At 38.9% G+C, this 27,857-nt stretch overlaps 1 protein-coding gene across 1 annotated transcript; it reads left to right on the top strand.

The window, feature by feature from the left end:
• The first annotated feature begins 1,039 nt into the window (after positions 1-1,039).
• LOC146668508 (complement C3-like) lies at positions 1,040-24,678 on the top strand. Its single transcript, XM_085410428.1, has 43 exons — positions 1,040-1,155; positions 3,085-3,280; positions 3,400-3,562; positions 4,162-4,256; positions 4,488-4,576; positions 5,272-5,354; positions 5,466-5,553; positions 5,666-5,771; positions 5,924-6,044; positions 6,138-6,253; positions 7,038-7,184; positions 7,573-7,672; positions 7,812-7,906; positions 8,028-8,219; positions 8,342-8,497; positions 10,877-11,006; positions 11,228-11,296; positions 11,545-11,742; positions 11,836-11,956; positions 12,041-12,129; positions 12,224-12,363; positions 14,129-14,341; positions 15,512-15,575; positions 15,663-15,752; positions 15,899-16,105; positions 16,255-16,330; positions 16,471-16,630; positions 16,796-16,891; positions 17,338-17,488; positions 18,134-18,219; positions 18,762-18,839; positions 18,951-19,106; positions 19,332-19,394; positions 19,518-19,599; positions 19,718-19,766; positions 19,880-19,970; positions 20,068-20,157; positions 20,262-20,364; positions 22,482-22,571; positions 23,410-23,502; positions 23,592-23,675; positions 24,094-24,238; positions 24,434-24,678. Exons 1-43 carry the CDS (start codon positions 1,082-1,084, stop codon positions 24,573-24,575), a joined length of 4,977 nt encoding a protein of 1,658 aa, XP_085266554.1. The 5' UTR covers positions 1,040-1,081; the 3' UTR covers positions 24,576-24,678.
• Positions 24,679-27,857: the final 3,179 nt, after the last annotated feature.

Genomic DNA, 27,857 nt, shown 5'->3' with positions numbered 1-27,857 from the left:
TTTGCTAAAAAAAAAAAAAAAACACACATTAAAATTAGGTAGGAGTCTGTGTGCAATACATAACAGATTTAATAGAGCAGCAGGAGTATACTTCACTCCCCTCTTTGCCCTTCAGGCAAACTGTAAGGAGTCCAACATGTTTGTATGTAAAATGTGCTCTATTTCATTATGTTCAATTGCATATCACAATATGCGGGTTCATTCCACTGCATGTGGCGAATAAACTTTGAACTTGAACTTGAACTATTAGTGTAAACGGCATACTTCAGACTGGAGGACACATATAACTGGATAAGGGAAAAATAATGGATGGATGAATAGAAATGCAAAAAATAAAAAATATGGAAAAATGTGCTTATGGTCAGAATTTACACATGAATTTAAGAGAATGAAAACCAAAAAAACTGACCATTATATAAATGCCACCGCCTTTAAATGATAACCACTGTGGAGGATCATTAACGATGCTCTGCCCTTCTTTTAATGGTTAATGTGGCACAGAGAATTACATTTGTTCTGAGGGTAAAGGCAGGATATATTTTGCTTTCTTTTCTTTCCCTGTCAGTGAAATCCTAAAATAGAGGATATCATATCCACTATATTAAATATGTCAGATTGTTACTGTAAAAAAAAATAAATCCATGAAGCCCAGCCAAATATGTCCTGTAAAGTTACTCAACACGTTTTGATCAGACCACTTGTGTGATTATTTTTACATACTGGTGAATATTTGGGTTCAAAAGAGGCAAAACAATAATATGAGCAATAATATGAGATTTTAGAAAAAAGAAAAGAAAAGAATATTTATTGGATCCCGTGAACTAATTACTAAACTGCATGGTAAGACATAATTTAAACATATAAACCTTTATTGATTTTCCAGTGTTTACTTGTTTCTTTAGAGAAGAGATAATCAGGTCTAAACTGTTTCCCAACCTGCTGCTGGGAAATTGTGTGTACGTGTGATTGGAAAGAGGATGAATAGACATTTTGTGGGAGTGCACTAGGAGGGAGGTTAGTGAATAAAAGAAGGATGCCGCACGGCCACGGTTTACTTTAGCAGCAGAAAAGGGTCGGGATAATGAGGAGGACTCTGCTGCTGCTGGCCTCTCTGGCCTTTGCTTCTCTCACTTCTGTGGCTGATGGAGCCTCATTGTAAGTAGACCTGCTGTACTTTTACACATTCCCAGTAAGGTTGAATTAAGGGGCGACCGTGGTTCAGGGGATTGGGAAGCTCCGGTTTGATCCCCCTGCTTTCTCTGTCCTGGTCTTTGTGTTCCTGTTGGCTAGAGGGGCCGATGGAGTGATATGGCACCCTCAGGGCAGCTGTGGCTACAACTGTAGCTTGCTTCTACCAGTTTGTGAATAAATAGTGGCATTGTAAAGTGTTTTGGGTGCAATCCAATATTATGATTAATCATTTCATGCATGAATTATGACAACCTCAATCAGGACTTTTTCTTAATTATTTTTATTCATCTTTTCATGCCTAAAGATGAATTAGAATAATTCATCTTAAGAAAAAAATCCTGATTGAGGTTGTCATAATTCATGCAAGACAAAGTTAAATAACAATAATTACAATGAAACACGCCATACAGCCATACAGTAACTTTAAACAACCAGTGGGTGACACGGTATGGACTGACACATCAGTATCCAATGTACTGGTTTATATGGAAGTATACCATCAACACTGACAGAAATACAAGAAAACAGCCTTTGAATAGCTGTCCACTGTAGTGACCACTATGAGTGAAAGGGTTAATTCATGCATTAAATTAAATTAAATTAAATTAAATTAAATTAAATTAAATTATTTTAAATTGTCTGTGAAGGTCATCACAGACCAGTCATCCAGGTCATCATAGTCTAAGGAGCTTGGAAAGAAAAGCGTCTGGACTTCTTTAAGTTGCTTGAAGATGTTTCGCCTCTCATCCGAGAAGCTTCTTCAGTTCTAAGGTCAAATGGCGGAGAGTCCCACATTTAAAGCCAGTTGGAGTTTCCCCCCCAAAGAGGGACAAAAAGACCCCTGATGATCCTCTACCTAATCACATGAGCCAAGGTGTGAAAACAGGGTGTGGGTCACAATCAGCCAGGGTTTCGGGTGAGCTCATTGTGAAACCTGGCCCCACCCTATCATGCGATTTCCTGAGGTCAGATGGCCCAGGATGTGAGTGGGCGTTAAGGCGTCTGGGAGGGTATTCAAAATTGGATTATAGATGGCAGGCAGTTGGTGTCGTAAACCACCGCCTCTGTTCAAAGATGGTCGCTCACAGTGACCAGTGTAAAGGAAGCACTCAAAACATGCAGTTATCCTAATTGGGCGTTCATAAAGTCAGCAAAGAGGCACAGAAAAGAAGATCAGACACCAGCTAGGGAGGATAAGAAAGACAGACGCAACAACATTGTCAGACATCAGGCTGCAATGCAACATTTACATATAAAGCATTTAAAAATGTGAGCTATTTTTAAAATAATTTTAAGGGTCCCATAGGAAAACAGCTGGTAAATACTTTTTTGTTATAGTCTTCAGTCATAAAACCTTTATAATAATAATAATGGATTGGATTTATATAGCGCTTTTCAAGGCACCCAAAGCGCTTTACAATACCACTATTCATTCACTCTCACACACTGGTGGAGGCAGCTACAGTTGTAGCCACAGCTGCCCTGGGGCAGACTGACAGAAGCGAGGCTGCCATATCGCGCCATCGGCCCCTCTGGCCAACACCAGCAGGCGGTAGGATAAAGTGTCTTGCCCAAGGACACAACGACCAGGACAGAGAGACCAGTGATCGAACCGGCGACCTTCCGGTTACAGATGCGATTCCCAACCCCCTGAGCCACGGTCGCGGTCATTTATTATTATACAATAAATACGTGAATAAAAATTGAAAACATAATTGTTTTAAATAATTAAAAATAATTATTTCAGCAATTATTAACATGTTTTTCATAGTGTCTAAAATGAACATATAACATAATAAATAAATAATTTATTCTTTAGTCAGTAACAGCATGTGTTTATCTACACAGAGACTAAAATCATTAACATCTTTCTATGTTACCACCACTCTGCAGGCAAGTGATGTCTGCCCCAAACTTGTTGCGGGTGGGAACTGCAGAAAACATCTTTGTGGAGTGTCAAGACTGCACTGGAGGAGACGTTAGGGTTGAAATCAATGTGATGAACCATCCAACCAAAACTAAAAGGCTGGCAACAACATCTGTGACCCTCAACAATGCAAATAACTTTCAGCAGCTTGGGAAAGTAACGGTAAGTTGAATTATTTGTTTACTGTATGATAATATTGTTGTTATTTCTATTTCATTAAATATTCAATTATCATTGAATATGCCATCCAAGTCTTTATAGACTTTTCATACTGGTTTCAGATCCCTGCAGGAGACTTCAGTAAAGATCCCAACGCGAAGCAGTACGTGTACCTACAGGCTCAGTTCCCCGACCGCCTCCTGGAGAAAGTCGTCATGGTTTCCTTCCAGTCTGGTTACATCTTCATTCAGACAGACAAGACCCTTTATACACCAAACAGCAAAGGTGAGTCTACCGCTACCTCATGACTGAGAAATAGCACACACAAGGGTAGTTCTGTGGTGACCCACTAGAGGGCTCCACTCAAACCCAAGCTTAGAGGAGGGGTTTTTGTTGTGTTTGGGTGCGATGTGCTCAGTTGATGTATGGAGGTGAATAAAGCTGGAATGGAAAACTAGAGCTCCCGTGTCGTGTGTTCCATGCTTCCATAGTTCTACCTTTATTTTATTTAATACAGATTCAATATTTTTTCAGGGCCATTCAATAAACTTAATGAAACATGGTGCTGCTACAATAATTTAGTTTTGAGTTTGAGACAAAAAACTGCTTGTTACAGTAATTATGTGGCTATGGCATCACCTTACACAAATTAGAAAGCTGCTTTGTGTAGTCCATGCAGTCCCTTTGAAAAAGGTTTGATAATTATTTTCAGTGAAGATTTGAAAGGAAAAAAAATCACATATTTCCCTCAGTTTGACTAAGACATATTTTAAATGAATGACCTTAAATGAAATTACTAAACTGAATTTCTTGATTAACTATTCCTCCCAACATGTATACATCACTGCCCGAGCAGCAAAAATAACATCTTCTCTTCCCTTCAGTTCATTTCAGGATGTTTGCACTGACACCCCAGATGGAGCCTGTAGAGAGGGATGAAGCAGCCCAATCTGATCCTTCCATTGCCATTGAGTTTGTGGTATTGTGTTTTATTCTTCATGGGCTCAGAATTGAAAGTGACATTATGCAAGGAAAACAAATATTTTATTTGCAAAGAAACAAAACAAACAAAATACATCAACTTTGTCTTGAATTTTTTTATATTGTCATTTACATATTAGTTTGGAAACTAATACACTGTCCAAAACCACCACTAGCAATACTAGTGCACTAGCATTGCACTGTTAATAGTGGTTTATTTTTTTTCCAGACACCTGAAGGCATTATTTTACCACTTGATATAGTCGCTCTAAAATCAGGTATTCATTCTGGAGATTTCCAGCTTGGTGAAATTGTTAGGTGAGTATTATTATTATTACTGTGATTATTATTATCATTATTGTGGCATGTGGGGAGTGGCTAGTTATCTCCCATCATGCCTTTCGAATATGTGTTTCTGTTTAAGATGCTCGTTGTTTTTTGTTTAAGTTTATGTGACTCTTATCTGTTCGCTTAACTGTTCTTGTTGATGCTGCAGTATAAATTCACTGACAGTTATTGTTGATGGAAAGAATTTAGAACCATGACTCAGTTCAGGCATGTAGTCATTGACCATCTGAAGCACAGTGTAGTATAGCTGAAGTGTCCAATAAAGATCTCCCCCTATCTAATTTCTGTAGAACAGTAAGTTTAACTTTTGCATGGGTGCTTTGCTGTTAAGAATACTCAGCTGGCCACATTATTATTATTATTATTATTATTATTATTATTATTATTATTAGTGTATATTATGAAGGGTAGTATGTGCTACATTGATTATTTTTACTATATAATCAATCATGCATAACTTATACACTTCCATAATTTGGCAATTGTAGTCTAATTAGATCCTGTGTGTAGAATATAGTCTGCAGTATGATTAATGTGCTGCCTTCAGTTTTATAAATGGTTGGACTATTTGATTGATTAATATATATCTCTCTCGCAATCTATGTGTGTGTGTGTGTGTGTGTGTGTGTGTGTGTGTGTGTGTGTGTGTGTGTGTGTGTGTGTAGTCCTGGACTGTGGAAAGTGGTGGCAAAATTCCAGAGCAACCCACAGCAAATCTATTCTGCAGAATTTGAGGTCAAAGAGTATGGTGAGCATCCCATTATCTGTACAGTACCTGCACAACATTTCTTTACTGTTTTTAAATGTGCCATACAAATAGCAATTTGAACTTGACAAAGAAAATATTTTAATCTTGCAGTTCTTCCCAGTTTTGAGGTGAAACTGACACCATTAACACAGTTCTTCCACGTGAACAGCAGAGATTTCACCGTCAGAATCAAAGCTACGTATGTAATTGTTTTGTGGATTTAAGTAGTATATATGTGATCGTTTGTTGTTACATTTTGACCTGGGTTCGAACTGGTTGTTCACAAGCACAATTTTATTTCATGGTTTAAGGTATCTGTTTGGTCAGGAGGTGGATGGAACAGCCTATGTGGTATTTGGGGTCATCAAAAAGGACCAAAGTAAGCAGAGTTTTCCAGACTCTCTTCAGAGAGTGCCGGTGAGCCCATATTTATACTTAAGATTTAGCCTTTCCATATAAAGCAATGCTGACATAAGAGTTTAAATACCTCCTACTATTCAGAAACTGTATTATTGTGCTATAAGTGTAGAACATATTTTTACATAAACATTGTCATGTTGCTGAATTAGATTGAAAATGGTGAAGGAGAGGTGACACTGAGGAGGGAACACATAACAAAAGTTGAGAGGGACATCAACAGCCTTGTAGGGGGCGCCATATTTGTATCTGTCAGTGTGCTGACAGAAAGTGGTAAGAAAAAAATTACTGTTTTTTGTTTTATTTTTTATGAATCCTGACAATTTTTGGTGATATGTATAATTATTTTCTTGTACCCTGTCACAGGTAGTGAAATGGTGGAGGCCGAGCTGAGAGGTATCCAGATTGTTACATCACCCTATACGATCCACTTTAAAAGAACTCCAAAATATTTCAAGCCAGGAATGTCCTTCGATGTTGTGGTAAAGCACTAATTTACATTTACATAGTCTGATATAATGTTACACGGTGAAGTCATAAATTTGATATGTCAGTTGTGTCATTTGAAGAAATTATAATTGCTTTACAAAGTGTCATGATCAGTGTTGGTCAAGTTACTTGAAAAAAGTAATCAGTAACTAATTACTGATTACTTATTTTCAAAAGTAATTAATTACTTAGTTACTTAGTTACTTTTTTAAAAAACTATTTACAACCTGAACAGGTGATAAAGCAATAGATCTTTCAGCTCAATTCTACTTTTTCTACATAATCCATCATACAAAATGTAATCAAATGGAAAAGTCTCTTTTTAAAACTTGTTTTATTAGTTTTAATCTTTTAACTTTATGCATCAAGCAAAAATTAAAGTATATGTAACATTCTCTGACTGGAAGAAATTTGTTTAACATTTAAACCTATTTTCTGCACATTCCAGCACATTAAAAAAAATAGTTTTTTGTGTTTACACTCAGTCTTTCAAATAGATGCAAGTGAAACACAGCAGAAAATAAATAAAATGAAAGACTAGCGGTCCTGTTGCTCTATTTTCACCTGTAAAGCAGCAGCGTTCCTACGGGAAAGTAACGGTAATCTAATTACCGTTTTTGCAATAGTAATCCCTTACTTTACGCGTTACTTGAAAAAAGTAATCGGAATACAGTAATGCGTTACAAGTAACACGTTACTGTAACAATGCTGTTTGTTACAAGTAGCGCGCTACTGCCCATCACTGGTCATGATTCAGTTTCTCTTGTCTGATGTTAGGTTGAAGTTTTAAATCCTGATGAAACACCAGCAGAAAACGTTCCAGTAGTGATTAATCCTGGGGCAGTCAGGGGATTCACTGCAGCTAACGGCATGGCTCGGCTCACCATCAATACAGAAGGAAATGCAGCTGAGCTGAGAATAACTGTAAGTTTAAAGTTCTGAAAAAGCTACAAAAAGAACCCCCAGCAACAAAAACAACACTACTTCCACTACTACTGCAACTACTTAGAATAAAAACAAGAATGACAGCATTAAAAATAACTTTTAATAATAATAATAGAGCAGCACAGTGGCTGCCAGAATGCTATTTTGGATTGTTCTGGCTCACTTTAACGCTTGCTCACGCAAATGCTGCCCTCAAGCAATAAAGATTATCACTTACTTATCACTTAATTTAACTTGTTGCTCATTGGTTATGCATGCTGGGCTTTAATTACAGGTCCTGACTGATCCTTGTATACTTGCAAATGAAAGCACATGAATGTTTGTCTTATGCTTAGTATGGCTTATGTGTGTGTGTCTTTAATTACAGGCAGTGACCAATGACAACATTCTTACACCTGATAAACAAGCAAGAGCAGAGATGACAGCAAGACCGTACCAGAGCAAGACCAGGACTTTTATCCACATAGGTGAGAAAAATCTTGAAGAAGCATTGCATCAAGTAAAAGAATAAAGATTGTTACTGTAGGTAGAAGTGGAAGTATACTGTGTGAAACAGGCACTAAAAGATGTGTTCAAACTATAACATTTATTGAAACATATTTGCAGGTGTGGATTCAGCTGAGCTGAAAATATCAGACAATCTAAAAATCAACCTCAATCTCAACCAGCAGCCAAATCAAAATCATGATATCACATATCTGGTGAGAGACGTATTTATTTGTTTTTGTATATATAGCTATTTTTTCTGCAACAACTGGTCATAGTACATACATGTGTGCTTAAGGTGTTAGGTATTAATATGCAAATCTTTCATTTCCCCAGATCCAGAGCAGAGGTCAGCTAGTGAAATACGGCCGTTATAAGACAAGAGGCCAAGTACTGATTTCCCTGATACAACCAATCACCAAAGAAATGCTGCCATCGTTCCGCATCATAGCATACTATCATACAAGTTCAAATGAAGTGGTATCAGACTCTGTTTGGGTGGATGTAAAAGACACCTGCATGGGCACTGTAAGAGACTCAAGAGCTGTGAAAGAGTGAATCTTTACAGCCAAAATGCACAAATGTTACTCATTTCTACAGTAGTACTTATTTTTTTAACATATACAAATTTGCATGTCACCCTCACTTAGCTGAAACTGGAATCCTCACGACCTGCTCCAGCCTATGAGCCTCGCAAGATGTTTAGTCTGAAAGTCACAGGAAATCCAGAGGCCACAGTGGGACTGGTTGCAGTTGACAAAGGTGTCTACGTCCTAAACAACAAGCACCGCCTGACACAGAAAAAGGTCATTTCTCAATTATTTTTTGCTTTTTATATTTTGTAAATTGTTTAGCTACAGTAAACAAATTGCACATATTGGATTTCATATTAATTTACGTATTGCATACATTCCAAAAATGTCACCTCTCTGATGGGGAAGGAGGCTGAGTTAGTGCGTGAGGTTGAGAGGTGCCAGCTAGGTATAGTCGGGGTCACCGCAACACATGGCCTGGCTCTGGAACCATTCTCCTGGAGAGGGGCTGGACTCTGTCTCAGTCTGGAGTTGCCTCGGGTGAGAGGCGTCCGGCTGGGGTGGGTATCTTGGTATCCACTCGGCTTGCTGCTGGTATGTTGGGGTTTCTTTCAGTGGACGAGAGGGTTTGTTCCCTTCGCCTTCGGGTCAGGGAACGGGTCCTGACGGTCGTCCGTGCTTGTGCGCCGAGCGGCAGTTCAGAGTACCCAACCTTCTTGGAGTCCCTGAGTGGGGCACTGGAGGATGCTCCACCTGGAGACTCTGTTGTCCTACTGGGAAACTTTAATGCTCACGTGGGCAACAACAGTGAGACCTGGAAGGGCGTGATTGGGAGGAACGGCCTCCCAGATCTGAACCCGAGTGGTGTTTTGTTATTGGACTTCTGTGGAAACCACAGTTTGGCCATAATGAACACCATGTTCAAACATAAGAGTGTTTGAAGTGCACGTGGCACCAGGACACTCTAGGTCACAGGTCGATGATCAATTTTGTAATCGTATCACCAGACCTGTGACCATATGTTCTGGACACTCGGGTAAAGAGAGGGGCTTAGCTGTCAACTGATCACCACCTGCTGGTGAGTTGGATCAGGTGGCGAGGGAGGACGCTGGACAGACCCAGCGCACCCAAACGTACAGTGAGGGTGTCCTGGGAACGTCTAGCAGAGGCCCCGGTCCACGAGATCTTCAACGCACACCTCCGGCAGAGCTTCAACAGCATTCCGAGGGAGACTGGGGACATTGAGTCCGTGCTGGAAAGGAGAGTCCATCTGTTAGTCGAACCTCAGATACAGGAGGAACAATGCGGTTTTCGTCCTGGTCGTGGAACACTGGATCAGCTCTTTATCCTCTAGCATGGGATACTCGAGGGCGCATGGGAGTTTGCCCAACCACTCTACATGTGTTTTGTGGACTTGGAGAAGGCATTCGACCGTGTCCCTCGAGGGGTCCTGTGGGAGTTGCTCCGGGAGTATGGGGTGTCTGGCCCATTGCTACGGACCATTCAGTCCTTATACGACCATTGCAAGAGCTTGGTCCGCATAGCCGGCAATAAGTTGGATTCGTTCCTGGTGGGTGATGGGCTCCGCCGGGGCTGCCCTTTGTCACCGATTCTGTTCATAATTTTTATGGACAGAATTTCTAGGTGTAGCCAAGTGGCGGAAGGCTTTCACTTTGGTGGTCTCAGGATCTGCTTTTCTCAGATAATGTTGTCCGGTGGGCTTCATCAGGTGATGGCTTCCAGCTTGCCTTGGAACGGCTCGCAGCCGAGTGTGAAGCGGTGGGAATGAGAATCAGCACCTCCTAATCTGAGGCCATGGTCCTCGGCCGGAAAACGGTGGAGTGCCCACTCCGGGTCAGGGACGAGACCCTGCCCCAAGTGGAGGAGTTTAAGTATCTTGGGGTCTTGTTTACGAGTGATGGGAGAAGGGAGCCGGACATCGACAGACGGATTGGTGCTGCCATCGCAGTGATGCGGCCTCTGTACCGGTCTGTTGTGGTGAACAAACTACTTACCCATTTACCAGTTGATCTACGCCACTACCCTCACCTATGGTCACGAGCTGTGGGTAGTGACCGGAAGGATGACAAGGATGCCTCCTGGGCACCTCCTGGGCGAGGTTTTCCGGGCATGTCCCACCGGGAGGGGGCCCCGGGGCAGACCCAGGACATGCTGGAGCGATGATATCTCTCGTCTGGCCTGCCGAACACCTTGGTGTTCCCCCGGATAAGCTGGAGGAGGTGGCTGGGGAGAGGGAGGTCTGGGCTTCTCTGCTTGGGCTTGGGCGGAAGAAAATGGATGGATGGATACGAAAAACCTGAAACTTATTATGTTGTTACAGCATGTTAACCTGTGCCTCAGAACAACTATGCCTAGCTGGGACATACGCCAGACGGCCCGTAGGTCCCCAGTTTTATTTGTTGCTCTGAGGGTGTATAGAGAGGAGGACAGATTATTGTGACTCTAAAATAAAAAAAAACCTAAAAATATGACGGTGAGTTGAGTTTAATGTAATAATTTACAATGTCAACAAGACATTTTTTTATTTTTTAGCCCTTTTTTTTTTTTATTTGTGAGCCATATTCGAGTCCTCTTATTGTAAGTTTACTGTTCAATTTACATTCTTGTATGTTTTTGTACTTTAACCTGTAGGTGTGGGACATAGTAGAGCAGTATGACACAGGCTGCACACCTGGTGGAGGAAAGGACAGTATGGGTGTCTTCTTTGATGCTGGGCTATTGTTTGAGTCCAACACTGATGCAAAGACCCCATATAGACAAGGTGACAAAGCAACAGAGCATCCCACTCTTTTACCATTGTCTAATACTTTTCTTTCGGCTTCACTGTTAAACCCTTGAAGAATGATGATTATTTCTGTCATGTTTTTGAACAGTCCAACAAAAAAGGTTGTGTTATATTCTTCCTATTTTAGTAACACAAAAACCAAATTCAGTTTCAGGCTTGTTTCATATGATATATTTTGTCTGTGTTGCATTTTACAGAAATTAAATGCCAGCCTGCGAACAGAAAGAAACGCAACGCTGCTGTAATGGATGTCAGAAGCAGCTTATGTAAGTATATAAATATAAATATATGTATATACACATGAATAACCACATATTAATTCATAATTTCACACATATCCCAGTTTTTACTTTTGACAGTCTATGTATTAGTCAACAGACAAAAAGAATTTTTTTTATTTTACGGTTTTGACTTCATTACAAGATTTTCTGTTTACAAAAAGACATATTTAAAAATATATGTTTTTAACTTTACAGTAAATCACAGTTCTTATACTTTCTTCTTTACTTTTCAGTAAAAAATTATACAGACCCAGTAGAATCTGAGTGTTGTCTGGATGGCATGAAGGAAACCCCCCTTTCATACACCTGTGAGGTCCGCAGCGAGTACATTGTTGATGGTCAAGGCTGCCGTGATGCTTTCCTGCGCTGTTGCAAGGCAGTGGAAACTCTTCGAGCAGAGAAGAGGGAGGAAGACCTCAAACTGGCTCGCAGTAAGAGATGGAAACAAAATGGGAAGGGGTTATCTCATTCATACTATGTGTCATAAAATTCACAAAATTATATCATTTTTAAACAAAATCCAGGTGAAGGAGAAGACAACAGTTTCATGGACAGCAATGAAATTGTTACTCGCACCAATTTCCCAGAAAGTTGGCTCTGGTCTGATATCAAATTGCCTCCTTGCCCTAGAAACACACCTAACTGGTGAGTGACTGTAAATCACAAACACATACAAATGAAGTTACATCTTAACATCTCTCAGACTGTAAACATTTTTCTATATTTCAGTGACACCACATCATTTGTGAGAAATGTTCCTTTGCAAGATTCAATCACAACCTGGCAGTTCACCGGCATCAGTCTGTCAAGAACTCATGGTGAGGACTCGGTGACTAAAATATGGCTTTTTTTGGCCTTCCCTTTACTTTTTTTTAAAAAAAATGTCATTCTTTTCTGCATATTTTCTTTAAGGAATCTGTGTGGGTGATCCATTTGAAGTCATTGTCAAGAAGGATTTCTTCATTGATCTCAGGCTGCCTTATTCTGCTGTCCGTGGAGAGCAGATAGAAATTAAAGCAATCCTCCACAACTACAGCCCTGATCGAATCACTGTAAGTACAGAACCACAGTAATTACTGAACTGAAACACAGTGGTGTCCAAAAGTGTCGTCTTGTGAGTTTATCATGTGCATTTTCGTGTTGTGTTCTTAAAATCATTTTCATTTTCATTTGCCAGGATGATTACATTTCCTTAGTTAAGGTTGGCTTATCATATTTCGTTTATCATTAGAGATGGACCGATCCGATATTACGTATCGGTATCGGTCCGATACTGACCTAAATGACTGGATCGGATATCGGAGAAAAATAAAAAATGTAATCCGATCCATTAAATATCACGAAAGCACCTCACAAAACTTGCAACACACCGTAACTCACCTCAGAACGTTAGCATGTCGGAGCAGTATGCATCACGTGATAGAGCGGCTGTGGCATGCGGGACCTGTGGTCTGGATAGCATTTGGAGCTTCGCTAGCAACCTGGCATTTCATCTCCGACAAAGTTATCCCCGAGAGAAGTAAAGCAAGTGTGTAAGTCCATCTCTGAATGTTTGTAAAGCATTCCTGCGTTAAGCTTAACGAGCGACTGCCTCTCGCTCTCCGGCTGCTACTTCAATCGTGAAACTGCTTAATGATCAGCTGATCGGCTTTTCTGTCGCGAGTCCGTCTTTGTTTTTGGCCCACTTTGCACCAGAAAGAGAAAACCAGCGGCTGAACAACAGCAGCACGTTTAAGCTTGATCAGCTGTTGTTAGAATGTATTTAATATTACTTTCTACTCGAGGATCTTTTTCTACGTAGCTGACGCTGGTAACTGTGCAGGGGCGGATCTAGCAAAGTTTAGCCAGGGGGGCCGATAGGGCATTAACAGGGAAAAGGGGGCACAAAGACATACTTTTCTTTCTTATTCTCATTTAAAATGTCTAGCTTTTAATAAATAATTATCTGACACACAAAGTTTTAATTTGATGTAAAATGAATAGAAGTCAATTACTGTATATAGTGACTATTAAGTCTAATATATATACCCTAGTAAGCTATAGTACTTTTTCCTTTGGGAAGGTACCATCTGTGCAGTCTGCAATTTTGTTGAAGAAAGATGTTGAATCTATTTAATATTTCTTGAAAAATAATTGATTTCTGTTCATTTTTTTTCACACTGCATCAAATTAAGGTTGATTACGTCGATTAAGCATCATGAGGTGGAGCGTGAGGGGTGGTTCCCTATTTTTTATTTATTTATTTTTGTTGTTGCTGGGAGTTGGAACCCTATTAGTTAGGTTGCTTAATATTTACGCTAAGTACTCTTTAAAATACCAGAATAGGGAGGATGGTGTAGGTTTAAGTTTATTAGATTGATCAGTATTGCTGAACTATGAAATATTTTTTTTGTATACAGGTATAACAGAATAGCTTTAGTGTAGTTGTTGTTTTAAACTTGAGTATGAACTTGCAGACTTGCAAAATGCAGCAAGATATTTTAAAAAACAGTTTTGTTGATTAAAAAACACTATATCGGATTCATATCGGTATCGGCAGATATCCAAATTTATGATATCGGTATCGGTATCGGACATAAAAAAGTGGTATCGTGCCATCTCTATTTATCATCAACTAAAATTGAAGAGTACAATCCCTTTTTCATGTTGAGTTTATTAACTTAGTTTTATATAAATAAGGAGAAATGAAATTGCAGAAAGTTAAAGGAATGCTTAAAAATCTCTGTATTTATTCATGATCTTTGTATTCTTCCAGTTCGAAATACCACGTTTCAATCTCTTCTCCAACTTTGTCATTGCTGTTTTTCTTTTATAAAGGTACGCATTGATTTGACTGAGGAGGAGCATGTGTGTAGTTCAGCTTCCAAACGTGGTAGGTATCGCCAGGAGGTCACTGTTGGGCCCGAGACCACACGATCTGTACCTTTTGTCATTATTCCCATGAAGGAGGGAGAACGGCGCATTGAGGTTAAAGCAGCTGTTAAGGACTCATATCTCAATGATGGAGTCATGAAGATGTTGCGGGTGGTGGTAAGAAAACCAATGTTTGCTATTTGGATGCCCAAAAATATGTTCGTTATCAATTCCCTATTAAATAAAACAAAAATGTTTTTTCTTATCTGAATGTGAACAGGCCATTTAAAATTGGTAGTAATAAAATAATTTGAAAGTTATTGTTTGTTGAGGTTTAGGCACAAAAAGGAACAGACAGAAACAATAACTGGAGTCTGGCTCAATCCCAGACCAAACATCAGACTGATAATTTTGTAGACTAACAATATGTGCTGAACTTTTCTTCTAATACTACATGATTATCACTGCCAAAAGAATGTCCCTTAATAATCTTAGAAATGATCAAAATATTAACAATAATCATACTCATCAAATGCATTTTTAGTTCATTGCTTGTTTTTGTGTCTATTTTGTAAAAAAAGGATTTTAGTTAAAGTGTGACTATAGGAAGATGAAGAACCAGTACAGTACTCCAATCAGTACTGAACAGCAAACTGACAAAACCTAGCCAAAAGAAAAACTACTTATGATAATGTAGGTCAGTTTTATCCATATTTTACTTCTAAAAATCATGGTCATCATCAATATTGACATATATTACTGAAATGCGTTCACTGTATTCATTTGGGAGAAATGTTACATTTACAGTCACATGTAAATGTTGTTTAGTAATTATGCATAAAAATGGATAACAGTTTAGTTGAAATTTAAATAGAGCTGACAGTTCAAGCTAAGTCAGTATTTGTGGTTTATATATTGTGATTTTGTAAAGGGTTTTGGCTTCATATTAATATTGATAATGTTATATTTTATGAATTTAAAGGAAAAATACTCTGTGCATATGATAACATTGTAAACCACTACAGTCACTTAATTATTCTCAGCAGCACACTTTCAGTATCTATTGCAACTACAAAGTACATATTTTATAGCTGCAATAGTAAGTTAACTACTAACATCATTTGCATTTTTGCTGCTGTGGCTACTTCTCTCACACATCGAGAGAGGTTCACTTCACACATCAAGCCTGCAAAGTTAAACTGAGTTTAGTCATAAAGGCTGCAGTTAGGCTGAGAAAGACAAACTGTTGAGGACTTAATTTAATTATGGATTTATTTCCTGTTTTGTAGCTACTGCACTTTTCTTTGCTAAAATAATAATGACTTCCAATGTTTGTCTGTTTTCCAGCCTGAGGGCGTACTGGTTAAACATCCAAAGATCGTGACTTTAGATCCTGTTAAGAAAGGAGAAAGTGAGTTTATCTATTAAAAAGCTAGATTCTAATTATTCAGTCAAACCCTGATTTTCACCTTAATAAAACCTTTTTTTCTCTGTTTAGATGGTGTACAGAACGAAGTTCTTAACAGTGGAATTAAAAGGAAAGATTTGGTTCCAAACACACCTACTAGCACACAGATCTCTGTGACAGGTGAGAAATATTTAATATTTATGCAGTTTATGTGATTCAGTGGCTATATCACCCTGAAGCTTCTATTATATATTGTTATTGTTGACATTCGGGACTGACTACCTTAATGGGTGTTGTGAACCTTTTTTGTATGTGTATGCATGCAGGGAGAGAACAAGTATCTCAGCTGGTGGAGAATGCCATTAGCGGAAACTCAATGGGCACTCTAATCAGACAACCCTCGGGCTGTGGAGAGCAGAACATGATGTCAATGACCCTGCCTCTTATTGCAACCTTGTATTTGGACAAAACCAACCAATGGGAAACTGTGGGCTTTCAGAAACGTAATGAAGCTCTCCAACATATAAGAACTGGTAGGCTCTCACAGATGTACTTAAATTCTTTGGTAACACAATAAACACACAAAGCTCCTCAAAATTGTTTCTAATTGATAAGAGTCAGATGCAAGTTGAATAGCAGTGAAGTAAAAAGATTGTTTTATTTCTTTAATTGTTTCATCAAGGTTACACAAACGAGTTGGTCTTCCGTAAAAAGGATGGATCGTTTGCTGCATTTCCTTCTCGCCCAGCTAGCACCTGGTGAGGCACCCACAAACATCCATGAATTCATACATAATATTTTGCACATGCTGCTTTAATTTCTGATTTTGCAAAGCCAATTTATTGTAAGGGCAAATAAATTATATTAAGCTATTGTATCCCCTCTTCCTGTCTATAAGGCTGACTGCCTATGTTGCCAAGGTGTTTGCAATGGCCCATCATCTGGTTGCAATACAAGATAATGTGATCTGTGATGCTGTCAAGTACCTTATTCTCAAAGGACAACAACCTGATGGTGTTTTCAAAGAATTTGCACCTGTATTGCAGTCAACAATGAATGTGAGTGCACTGATTTTATCAACACCAGTTCTTCATCTATACTTAAAATACAAAATGGCTTATAACTAAATGAGAAACCAGTTATACAACTGCCAATCAGCTTTTATAAATATTAAAAACTGTTCTGTTAGAAATAATAATAATATGTTTGTGCTTCATCTGTAGGGTGATGTGGCCGGCTTAGATTCAGACGCCTCCATGACAGCTTTCTGCCTCATTGCAATGCAAGAGTCACGCTCAATATGTTCCGACACTGTCAATGTGAGTATTTCACCTGCAAACATTGTTGTTACAAAGTATCTAAAATGATCAAACCGTGATACTTTCTATTGCACTTGCATTGAAGATTTAAACCACAGACCAGCAAAAACAGACAGAATTAAATTAATCTCACAAATATGTTCTCTGGTCATGTCTGTATGAAGATCTTGTAAATTATAGATTGATAAAAACATAAAATATTCAGACTACACCTCTTCATGACTTGGATATACAAAAGCCTTAATTCTGTTGCATTGCTCATGTTATACTGAGTGGTCCAACTCTTAATTTTAACTTTCTCAATTAATGAGACTCGAGAGGCTCACAAAAGGACGAAGAACAAATGCTCCACATTCCAAGATAGTATAGTAATGTTATATTTCCTTATGTTTTGTTTTCCTGTCACTCATTATCTGCCTTTTTTTTCCCTTTTTTCATCTGCCCAGAGTCTCCCAGGCAGTATAGACAAAGCAGTGGCCTACCTGGAGAGGCGCCTGCCCAGTGTCACCAACCCTTATGCTGTGGCTATGACATCATATGCACTGGCTAATGAAAACAAATTCAACAAAGAGACCCTATACAAGTTTGTTTCGCCAGGTTTGTACAGACAGACAGACACACACACACACACACACACACACACACACACACACACACAGAGTTGAGACTATATAAATGTTTACAAGATCAGTAAATGTAAACTATGATCCTTACTGTTTCAGTTCATTGCAAAAAAAAAAAAAAACAAGTGGAAAAACTGTACTATGTTCATGAGGATTTTTTTCTAAGTCTTAGTTAAATGAATAGTCTGGTATTTTCAGTGCTTTTAAATTGCTGCCCTGTCCTTCTCTAATACAGGTCACATAACCATAGGCTAAAATACAATAATTTTTTGGCGTTAATTGTTGGTGCAAATGGACTCAAGATGTGAGTTCCTCTTGGGTCACATCAGAACAGGTTCAGTGATAGCGACAGTGAGTTTATTTACAGTAAAGTTACAAACAAAGATGACAACAAAAGGAATTGTCAGTTAGTGTGTCCAGGGTTGCAATATTTACAGATCCACAGGAACTCTCTTTACAGGGGAAACTCTCTCTCTTAGAAACTCACTAAGGCGCAACCAAGCGCAGAGATGATATGTATCTTCACATTTTTACTATATTCACAAATTTACTACTGAGGTAGATGTGTTCAAGATATATTATAGTAATAAAAATGTGCTTGTGTGATTGTGTCTGTCAGAGCTATCTCACTGGCCTGTACCTAGAGGGGGCATTTACACTTTGGAAACCACAGCTTATGCTCTTCTTGCTCTTGTCAAGACTCAGGTGAGCATGTCTAAATTATATCATCCATCCATTTGCTTCCGCTTATCCTTTTCAGGGTCGCTGGAGCCTAACCCAGCTTAGGGTGAGAGGCAGGGTTCACCCTGGGCAGGTCCGTTGCAGGGCTAACACATAGACATGGGACAACCAGTCGCACTCACATTCAATCACACATTCACACCTATGTTCAATTTAGCATTTCCAATTAACCTAACCCCACCACCCCAACGACATGTGGTCATTGAAAATTCATTCTACAGTATTAAAATACCATCGGACCATTCCAGAGTACTCGAATTACCATTTATTTAATGTAAATTTCTCCATTTAGTTTTATGTTGTGTTATTATTGTGTGCAAACACAAATGAAAACAAATAAGACATTGCTTTGTTATGAACTATGAAAAACATTGCTGTTTTCTTCCATTAGGCAAGTTTCTGGACTGGATTTTAATTACAGAAAGCCTAAAACTCCGAAGTACCTTTGAAAAACGTTTTCCATATTTTTTTGAACTCTACTCTTGTCCTTTGCTGTTTTAATAAAGAACTTGGAAGATGCCAGACCTGTTGTGAGATGGTTCAACACACAACAGAAGGTGGGCGGAGGCTATGGATCAACTCAGGTAACACAAAACTTCCTGTCAATCAAGATATCATAGGCAGATATTTTATACATATTATCCCACCTTATAACCTTTGCCTTTCTTTATCTCCCCCACTTTTCTTCTCTCCAGGCTACTATAATGGTCTATCAAGCTGTAGCAGAGTACTGGATCAACGCTAACGAACCACAGTATGATCTGAATGTGGACATCAAGTTGCCAGGAAGGTCGGCACCTGAAAAGTACAATTTCAATCAGAACAACCACTATGCCACAAGAACGTCTAAGGTGAGAAGAAGCAACACAAACACAGTCACTGCTAGTGTTTCTGTCTTTTTGGCAATCCATCTCACCACTCTGCAAGCTTTTTGGTCTATTTCCTTTTTTCCTGTCTAACAGACATTCAATGCAATTTAAATTCAGTCAGTGGGAGCGAAGTGAGCTTATCTCTGTTTTTTTCTCATAATATGTACAAACACATCTTTGTGTGTTTGTACATATTAATCCCAACAGATTAACGATATAAACCAGGACATCACAGTGACTGCTAGGGGAACAGGAGAAGCAACAGTGACAGTAAGTTATCTGTTAGTTGATCATTTCAGAATCCTAGACAAGGCTTTTTAAACCTTAAAAGAACAGCATAACAAAGACTTATTTATCACACAATATAAAAACACACTTTTTCTGATGCAACAGTTGGTATCACTGTATTACGCTAAGCCCAAAGAACGGGAGAGTGACTGCCAGAATTTTACCCTCAAAGTGGATCTCGTAGAAGGTACTTTGATGTCCTTTATCTCCTCTTTTTATTTTACTTATCTCATTAAATCTGTTTGCTTCAGTTTATGGCATTTTATTTGTTTGTGCTCATTTTTTCTTTTTCCTTATTCTTTCAGAAAAATTAAATGCAGATGAAAAGATATACAAACTTAGGATAGAGGTCATGTAAGTACAATGTAAACTACACTTTAGAAATAGTTTTGGCTTAATTGGATTTTTTTGTTCCCGTCCATTTAACTCTGCTGTCATTTGAATCATTCTTATCATTCTCTCTACAGGTATAAGAACAGGGATCGTGATGCAGGCATGTCAATCTTGGATATTGGCTTACTAACTGGTTTTGCTGTTGAAACAAAAGACCTGGATTTGGTAAGAAGAGACACCCACATTAAGTTATGTGGTTACAGTTAAAGAAAAAAATAAGACCTCTTAATGTTTAAAAATTGGCCTTTTTGTGTGTCTCTAGTTGTCTAGAGGACGTGGCCGCACCATATCAAAATATGAGATGAACAAAGTCCTGTCAGAAAGAGGCTCACTCATCATTTACTTGGACAAGGTTGGAAATCACACCAATCTTTCTCCTTATCCCCCCTTTTCCCCTTTACCCTGGTGTTTATTTATGTTTTTCACTTTTGTGTGTGTCTGTATTTCAATTCCCAGGTTTCTCACACACGACCAGAGGAAATTGCTTTTAGGATCAAACAGGAAATGCCGGTGGGCGTCTTACAACCCGCAGCCGTATCTGTCTATGAATACTATGAACGTGAGTTTTATAAACATCTTACCTTTGTTACCTTCAGGTGTTCCAATAAGCACCTAGACATGCAAACTGCTGTCTGCCAAGCAGCTGTACTTTTCTGACTACATTGTGCCAAGTCTAAAGTTTGGTTGTTTGTCAGGAGTTCCAGATAAAAAAAGACAATTTCGCACTCCTAACTTTGTGGCAACAGTTTGGGGATGAGAATGTTTCAACACACCGGTTTTGCACTATAGTGCACAATGCAAGGTCCATCAAGACATGGTGTAACAGCAGTCTGGCGAGGAAGGAGCAGCTAGCAGGTCCAGCGGGCATACTGTGTGGAGGTTAGCCAGATAACTCAAAGCCAGTCAGTTAAATCAAACAACAGACCTTTATTTGACGTTAGCAACATAAGCCCACACAAGCCAGGTCTCCACTGCTTTACTCTGTCCGTACATACATGTGCGGGGATGGGTAGATACCAATGCCAGTGTTACAGGCCCCACTATGATGGGCGCGTAGCCAGATTACTTTCTCTCCTGTAAAACAGGAGAGAAAGTGAACACAGGAGACACGCTGCCGTTCGCCTGGTCAGTCTTGCCAGAATGGAAAACTTACGGCCAGTGTTGCCAACTCCTCAGTAAGGAAAATCACTATTGGGTGTCCTAAAAGTCGCTAAATGATGTCATCGCCTAATTTGCATAATTGGTCATGCTGATCTAATTGTAACCTATTTTGTTGGAGAGAGAAATAACATCGTGGAAGAGAAATAAAGTGAGTAAAAAACGTCCTAAATGCATTTAGAGTTTATTTAGAACTACAAATTAAATTTATTTTAGCAATTATTGTTTTTTTAATGTCACAATTCCAACCCTGCTCCTTTACCCGGGCTTGGACCCGAAATAGGCACTCTGGTGGAGTTACTTTGTGTTTGTGTGCGTGTTTATAAGTAGTTTTAAACCTTGTGATCCACAAAACTACGGAAGCGTAGAGCTGCCACCCAGGCAAAAGAAAAATACAAGTGTATCACGTTATAACGTGAAAAGTTTATTGTTCTAACAAGATACTTTTCCTGTTTGTACAATATAGGATCACGTTTGTACAATATATGATCACGTTCGTACAATATAATATTTATATTGTACAAACGTGATAATTATGTATATTGTAATAACGTGATATTATGTTGTTCAAACGTGAAAAGTATATTGTACAAACATGATGGTATATTGTACAAACATGATAGTATATTGTTAGAACAATACATTTTTCACGTTATAACGTGATACACTTGTATTTTTCTTTTGCCTGGGTGGCAGCTCTATGCTTCCATACAAAACAGCATAAGAGTAAAAGAGTAAAAGAAGAACTGACTGCGTTACAGCACCCGCTACTTGTTGAGAGTAAAAGCGATACTCGCTTTCACGTCTTTTTTTAGCGACTTTTTTTAGAGAAAAAGTCGCTAAGGGGTCTGAAAACTTGCTAAATATAGCGACAAAGTCGCTAAGTTGGCAACACTGCTTACGGCAGCTATGCACCCGACTCGGTTCCCAAAGCACGCTGCTGCCCCCTACTGTCCAAAGTGTTATACACTCTCCTGGCAACAGGGAACTTACATGACATTGTGGATTTAAATTACACCAATAAACCAGCAAAATAAAACATGCATAATAATCTCCATATATCACAACACTTAACTCACAATTGTGACCACATTTCTGTGTGGATCACACCAGCCCGTTACAATGGTGAGGTCTTTCTTGGAACAGACACACGGGCAGCATGTACTGGCCTGAACACAGTCTTGACCTCAACTTGATAGAACAGGTTTGGGATGAATTAAAATGGAGATTGTAAACTAGGCCTTTTCATCTAACATCGTCTGACCTCACAAATACACTTTGGGAAGAATGATCAAAAATTCCTATAAACACACTCCTGAACCTTGTGGAAAGCATCCCAGAAGAGTTGAAGCTGTTACAGCTGCAAAGGTTGGGTTGACATCATATTAAACCGTATGGATTAAGAATGGGATGTCACTTAAGTTCATTTGTGTGCGTGATTTGTCATTGCCATATACATTGTTATATCTACCATAGCGGTCACAAAATAATAGAGAAATACCTTCTTTTTTATTGCAGAAACACGCTGTGTGAAATTCTACCATCCAGAGAGGGAAGCTGGAAAACTACTGCAGCTCTGTAGAGATAACATATGCACATGTGCTGAAGGTAAACACAATCATATACATGTGATTAAAACACCTTATTTTACAACAGTAATTAAAATGTTTTCATGCATTTTTCTATAACTTTAAATGGTACAGAACACAGCATTAGAAGTGTGATTAAAGTAAAGCTTTCATTGTTATAGTCAAATTTTGAGCAAATGTGTTTTTTGTTTGGGTGCAAGTTCTTCCTGACAATGAACTGGTTAAACCTGAGGGTGGGTGGAAGGCACCTGAAGCTGTGGATATGCTGATCCTGTGTCACAGTGCCTTTTTGGCATACAGTTATGAAAAATCAATCATGGACTCCTGTGTATCCCCAAGTATTCCTGAGTCGCATAGGAGGCTGTCTGACCAACAGCTAAAGCATGGTGAAAACTGGTTCTTAACAAAAACACAAGCACACAGCAAATCTATAACAGGATAGCTGGGCCGATGTCCAGACCCTAACCCCTTTGAAATGCTGTGGCAGGAATATGATAGACTTATACAGGGGCAAATCCCCACAAACCTAAAACTCCTCAAATGATGTGAGACACTGATTTCAGAGAAAAAAAAAATACTTATTACTGCTAAAGGTGATTCTGCAAGCTTTTGAATCATTGGGTATACTTTCACACTGCAGTATTCTGGCCTGTGAAAGTACATTTGTTTTTCATAACTAGCTATTGTGCTGTTAGTAACTTTAGATCTATGCACTAATCTACAATTATAAAAGATGCCTATTTTAGCAAATGAGATTTAAATAGTATATTCGACCTTCATATACCTGCAGTCACCTATCAACACACATGAATACATTAGCTTTGCATTTTTACCCTGTCCCTATTGTGTACTTACAGAGAACTGCAGTATGCAGAAGAAGGAAAAAATCCCCAATGATGACCGCCAAGCTAAGATTTGTGAAAGTACAGAGACCAGCAAAGTAGACTTTGGTAAACAAACATAAATGGGTTACATTTAGTTTTATTTAATAGGATATAGTAATGCAAAAAGCTAAAAACTATACTTTGGCTGCCCACAGCTTACAAAGTGTTGGTGGAAGAGGTTGTAGAAGAGTTATCCACAGACAGTCACAAAGTCAAAGTGCTGGACCCCATCAAAGAAGGCAAGTAGCTACGTCCTTTAAACGTCTATTTTAAGAGAAATTACTAGTTGTTGTTTTTTGTGGCATTAAGATAGCAGTGATGGTTATTTTCTATTATAGCCACAAAAAAATAGGCAATTTGAAGGACAAATCGAGCATTTTATAAAACTGCTGCTTGCTTTTGTACTAAGAGGTACATTTAGTGGTTGACACCATTTACTATCAGTAAGTCAGTGTGGCTTGTCTTGCTGATACCCATTTTCTCATTTAACATTTAATACTCAGCATAGGCATATTGCCAAAATACTAGTATTATCTGTATAATACTGTATTATGATGATACAACTAGGAATGTATATGGACACAGCAGCACTGTGTTTGAGCAACACATTCAGTCATTCATAAATCACTGCTCTCAACTGTCATATCTTAATTACAGGGAGTCTTGATGTTGGTCCACTGAATAAACAGCGCATATTTCTCAGTTATCAACACTGCAGAGAAGCTTTAAGTCTGGAACAAGGAAAAACCTACCTTCTCATGGGCTCAGATAAAGATATTCACAGAGATGACAAAAAGAATACGTAAGTATATTGTTTGTCTGGCTGTGCTTGTGTGTGGTGTATATTTAAACTAATCTCAGAGTTCTATTCATTAATCATACCTTCAGTGAATAAATGTAATTAACTTGAACTGTGTATATTTATCACAGTTGTTTTATTCTGTATTTTGCTGATTGGTCACACAAACACTATTTTTCTTTCAATTGTTCTTTTCAGATTCGAGTACGTAATTGGTGAGAGAACCTGGGTTGAGTATTGGCCTACAGCAGAAGAGTGTCAGACTGACAAATACCGGGATACCTGCTTGGGCTTGGAGGAGATGGTCAATCAGTACTCACTCTTTAGATGCATCGGCTAGTAAAACAAAAAACATTTCAAGTCTTGTTATTCTGCTGTTTTTACAATTTTCTGTAAAACAGACATAAGGGTTTCACCATTTCACTGCAGTGATTAAAATGTATTAAAATTTGGTACTGGCTCTGTGTTTATTCAAGTTTATGGTGGTTAATAAATTTGTCGAATTTTTAATGCATTTGAAACTTTACTAATCCATGACAAGCACAACAAAAAAATAAAACATTTGAGATAAAACACCCAGCCCTCCATATAAACCTGATAAGTACAAGAAAAAAGGTTGGATGTATAGAAATATTACTGAGTTAGTATAACTGCAGAAATAAGAAAATATGTTGGCATTTATTTTAATTTTCAGACAAATACAGTGAAGAAACGACAGGAAAGCAGAGGGAGAGCGAGGAAGACATGCGGCAAAAGGCCACGGGTCAGACTCGAACCCGTGTTCCTTGACGTTTGCCATGTCCAAAGTTTTATGTTCTCCTTAAATTGCTGTCTTTCTGAATGATGTCCAAAAGACGGTGTGGGCTTTTTAGATAACTGGGAAACTTTCTGGAGGAAACCTGGTCTTGTTAGGAGAGACAGTACCCAGCTGCTCTCATTTCTAGAAATTGGGCTATTTTCACCAGCCTGTTAATCAACCAAAGACCAAGACAGACTTTTAATTCATTTGAAAGCCTGATGCTTAGCCTTGTCCATCCCAGCTGCAAAACTCAAAAAACATTCTTCTTTGGCTTTTGAGGAAGGCGGTCGCACTTTTCTCCTCTCCCTTACCCTTATCTTCCCTGCTTGGCTTCTTGTGTCTTTGTCTAGTCTCGTCTACTTTTCTACTCTTGCCCTGGAACACTCTCACAGTCTGTTCTCTAAAACCTAAAATAGGAATTATGGATTTGATCAACTGGTCCCTGAATGCAATTGACACCCTTTTCTCAACGAGGAACCTGGGCTCGGGTGAGCCTGAGTGTCCTGGAGGGACGTTCCCTGCCGGATACATGATGGACGGGTGGCATAACTGGAGGGCCGTGTGCCTGGCGGGACTGTCGATCGAGGACATTGAAGACATCTACCTTTTCAGAACCATGATAACAGGGTTCTTGCTGATCGGAGCTGGCTTGGCCCAGGCTTATCAAAGATTAACCCTTTACAGCCGATCGGAGCGGGCACGCTCTGTTTTGCGTAACTATTTTTAAATCCCGGTAGCTCTGCAACCAAGTAAGCTAGCGCAATAATTTTTTTTGCATATGAAACTGGAGGAGTTGTACTTACATCTTATGCCATCAGCTTGTCCTAGGTCACAGTTTCCTTCCACATATAGCTTTGCAAAAACTGCATAAAAATCACTTGCAGCAACAAAAACATGATATTCCAGAAACACGCTTCGCCGATCCATCAGCTGTTTGTAACACTTCCTACGTCCATCAGCGCGAACTATCACATGACCGCATGACCTGCCCGAAACCGGAAGTGACATCATTTTGCGGAAATGTAGTTTTTTTACGATCGGGGCCTTATGAGCTTGTGTTTTACTTGTTATGTGTTTTAAAAAGTTATGTTTGACTTTATGACTTTCTGTGTCGTTTCTGGGATGCTTAAGACTCATATTGCACTGCTGGAAATAGTTTATTTTGATGCATATGCTGTTATTTTGCAAATTTGCACTATAATAATTATTTTCGTTTTTCCTGCAGTATATAAAAATTGGTGTATTTCAAAAATAAAACTATGAAGACACTCAAAATAAATTTCCTGTGGTGGGAAACTAGTTTGTGTAACTTTTTTGTATTTACAGTTTTGAGGGATAAGCCTCTTAAATTTCTCTAACTAGAAATATATGTTAAAAAAACAAAAACGATTTTCAATATTTTTGTAGTTTATTGCACTTTTTTGCAATTTATGTAATTACTATGCACCTAATGCAGACATATTATTAAAGTTTGGGCTATAATGGTTGTATTGATGTATAGCAACTTGAAATGCTCCCAAAAATGGCTCCACAGCATGTAAAAATATAATATAAGCTCTGGCGAACTTGGTTCTATGGTAGGTCTTAAAGGGTTAAAGAAAGTGGAATTGGCTGTTCAAAACCCCACAAGGCTGCCTGCTGTGATTGAAGCGATGGGACGAGTCATGACTTCTCAAAATGGGCTCATTGAACGCAGCACGGATAAGATCTTGGAGAAGCTTGAGGATGCTGTGAACACTCAGACTAAGACTGAGCGAAAATTGGATAACATCTTGGAGAAGCTCACGGTGGTTGTGAGTTCTCAGAATTTGCTCTTTGAGAGCAAGATTGATAACATCCTGGAGAAGCTCACGGCTCTCCAATAGGAGATTGAGAGACCAGTGTCGGACTGCTAGAGAGGCTGTGAAATTCACATGCAGTTGTTCGCACTAAAGGAAAAACCACCATCATTTCATGCGGTCTATGGTGTATTGACAGACATGTGCTTTTTGTGCTGGGGTGTTTTTTTTCTGTTCTCAAACTGTTCTCCCATTAGGAGCTCAGTCTGAGTGGAGTTTTTTTCTCCTCCTCTCACCTCATGTTATGTATTTTCATTGTTTTTTCCTATCAGCCTACCTCTCTGACATGTCTTCCCAATGTGATGTTTGTATAAAGTTTGGTCGGAGGGTTCCTTTGTAAGTGCGCATGCGCCATTAGCGTGCTGCCTGCTGTAACCTATAATTTCCTTCGGGATTAATAAAGTATTTCTGATTCTGATTATTTGTGATCATCTATCATCCACCTGGGCCTTACACAGAGTCTCTGTCGGATTTCTCAGACTTTTATCTGATTTAGTGCTCAGCTCAGATAAAATAATTATTGTGGGTGATTTTAACATCCATGTAGATGCTAAAAATGACAGCCTCAACACAGCATTTAATCTGTTATTTATGAACGCCCGTTTCCGCCACTAAAAAAAAAAGTATCCATATCTCGTAATTTTGAGTTTCGACTTATTAATTCAAAAATTTTTAAATTAATAAATTTTGTTAACTTGAAATTAATTCAGAATTTTGAGAAAAGTAACTCGAAATTTCGTCTGTGTCCACCACGAAAATGACCCCCAGATCTGACCTCCTCCTGCTACCTTTTATTGAGAGACAGTTCACACAAACCACGTCAGAACAAAGCCACGCCCCCTTGGTTCTAAGACAAAGCATTTCATGTATATGTGTGAACTTCTGTAAGAATGTGTGTGTGTGACGGGGGAGAAGGGCAGAGAGTGCCCTTCTCCCCCGTCCCTCTTCTCAGCTGTTTCTCTTTCCCTCTTTCTTTCTCCCCTTC

The sequence above is a fragment of the Rhamphochromis longiceps genome, linkage group LG6, assembly GCF_057381845.1.
Source record: "Rhamphochromis longiceps isolate RC_006_pf linkage group LG6, R_longiceps_female_GT1.1, whole genome shotgun sequence".
Taxonomy (NCBI): Eukaryota; Metazoa; Chordata; class Actinopteri; order Cichliformes; family Cichlidae; genus Rhamphochromis; species Rhamphochromis longiceps.
This window is presented reverse-complemented; position numbering and strand designations above follow the sequence as displayed.

What these genes read in the sequence shown, in the direction of transcription:
- LOC146668508 (XM_085410428.1), top strand. Translation starts at nt 1,082, where the DNA reads ATGAGGAGGACTCTGCTGCTGCTGGCCTCTCTGGCCTTTGCTTCTCTC. An exon ending in CAGTCTGTCAAGAACTCATG is followed by an intron (nt 12,130 to 12,223) that starts GTGAGGACTCGG and finishes ATTTTCTTTAAG; the next exon opens with GAATCTGTGTGGGTGATCCA. An exon ending in CAGGAGAAGCAACAGTGACA is followed by an intron (nt 19,395 to 19,517) that starts GTAAGTTATCTG and finishes CTGATGCAACAG; the next exon opens with TTGGTATCACTGTATTACGC.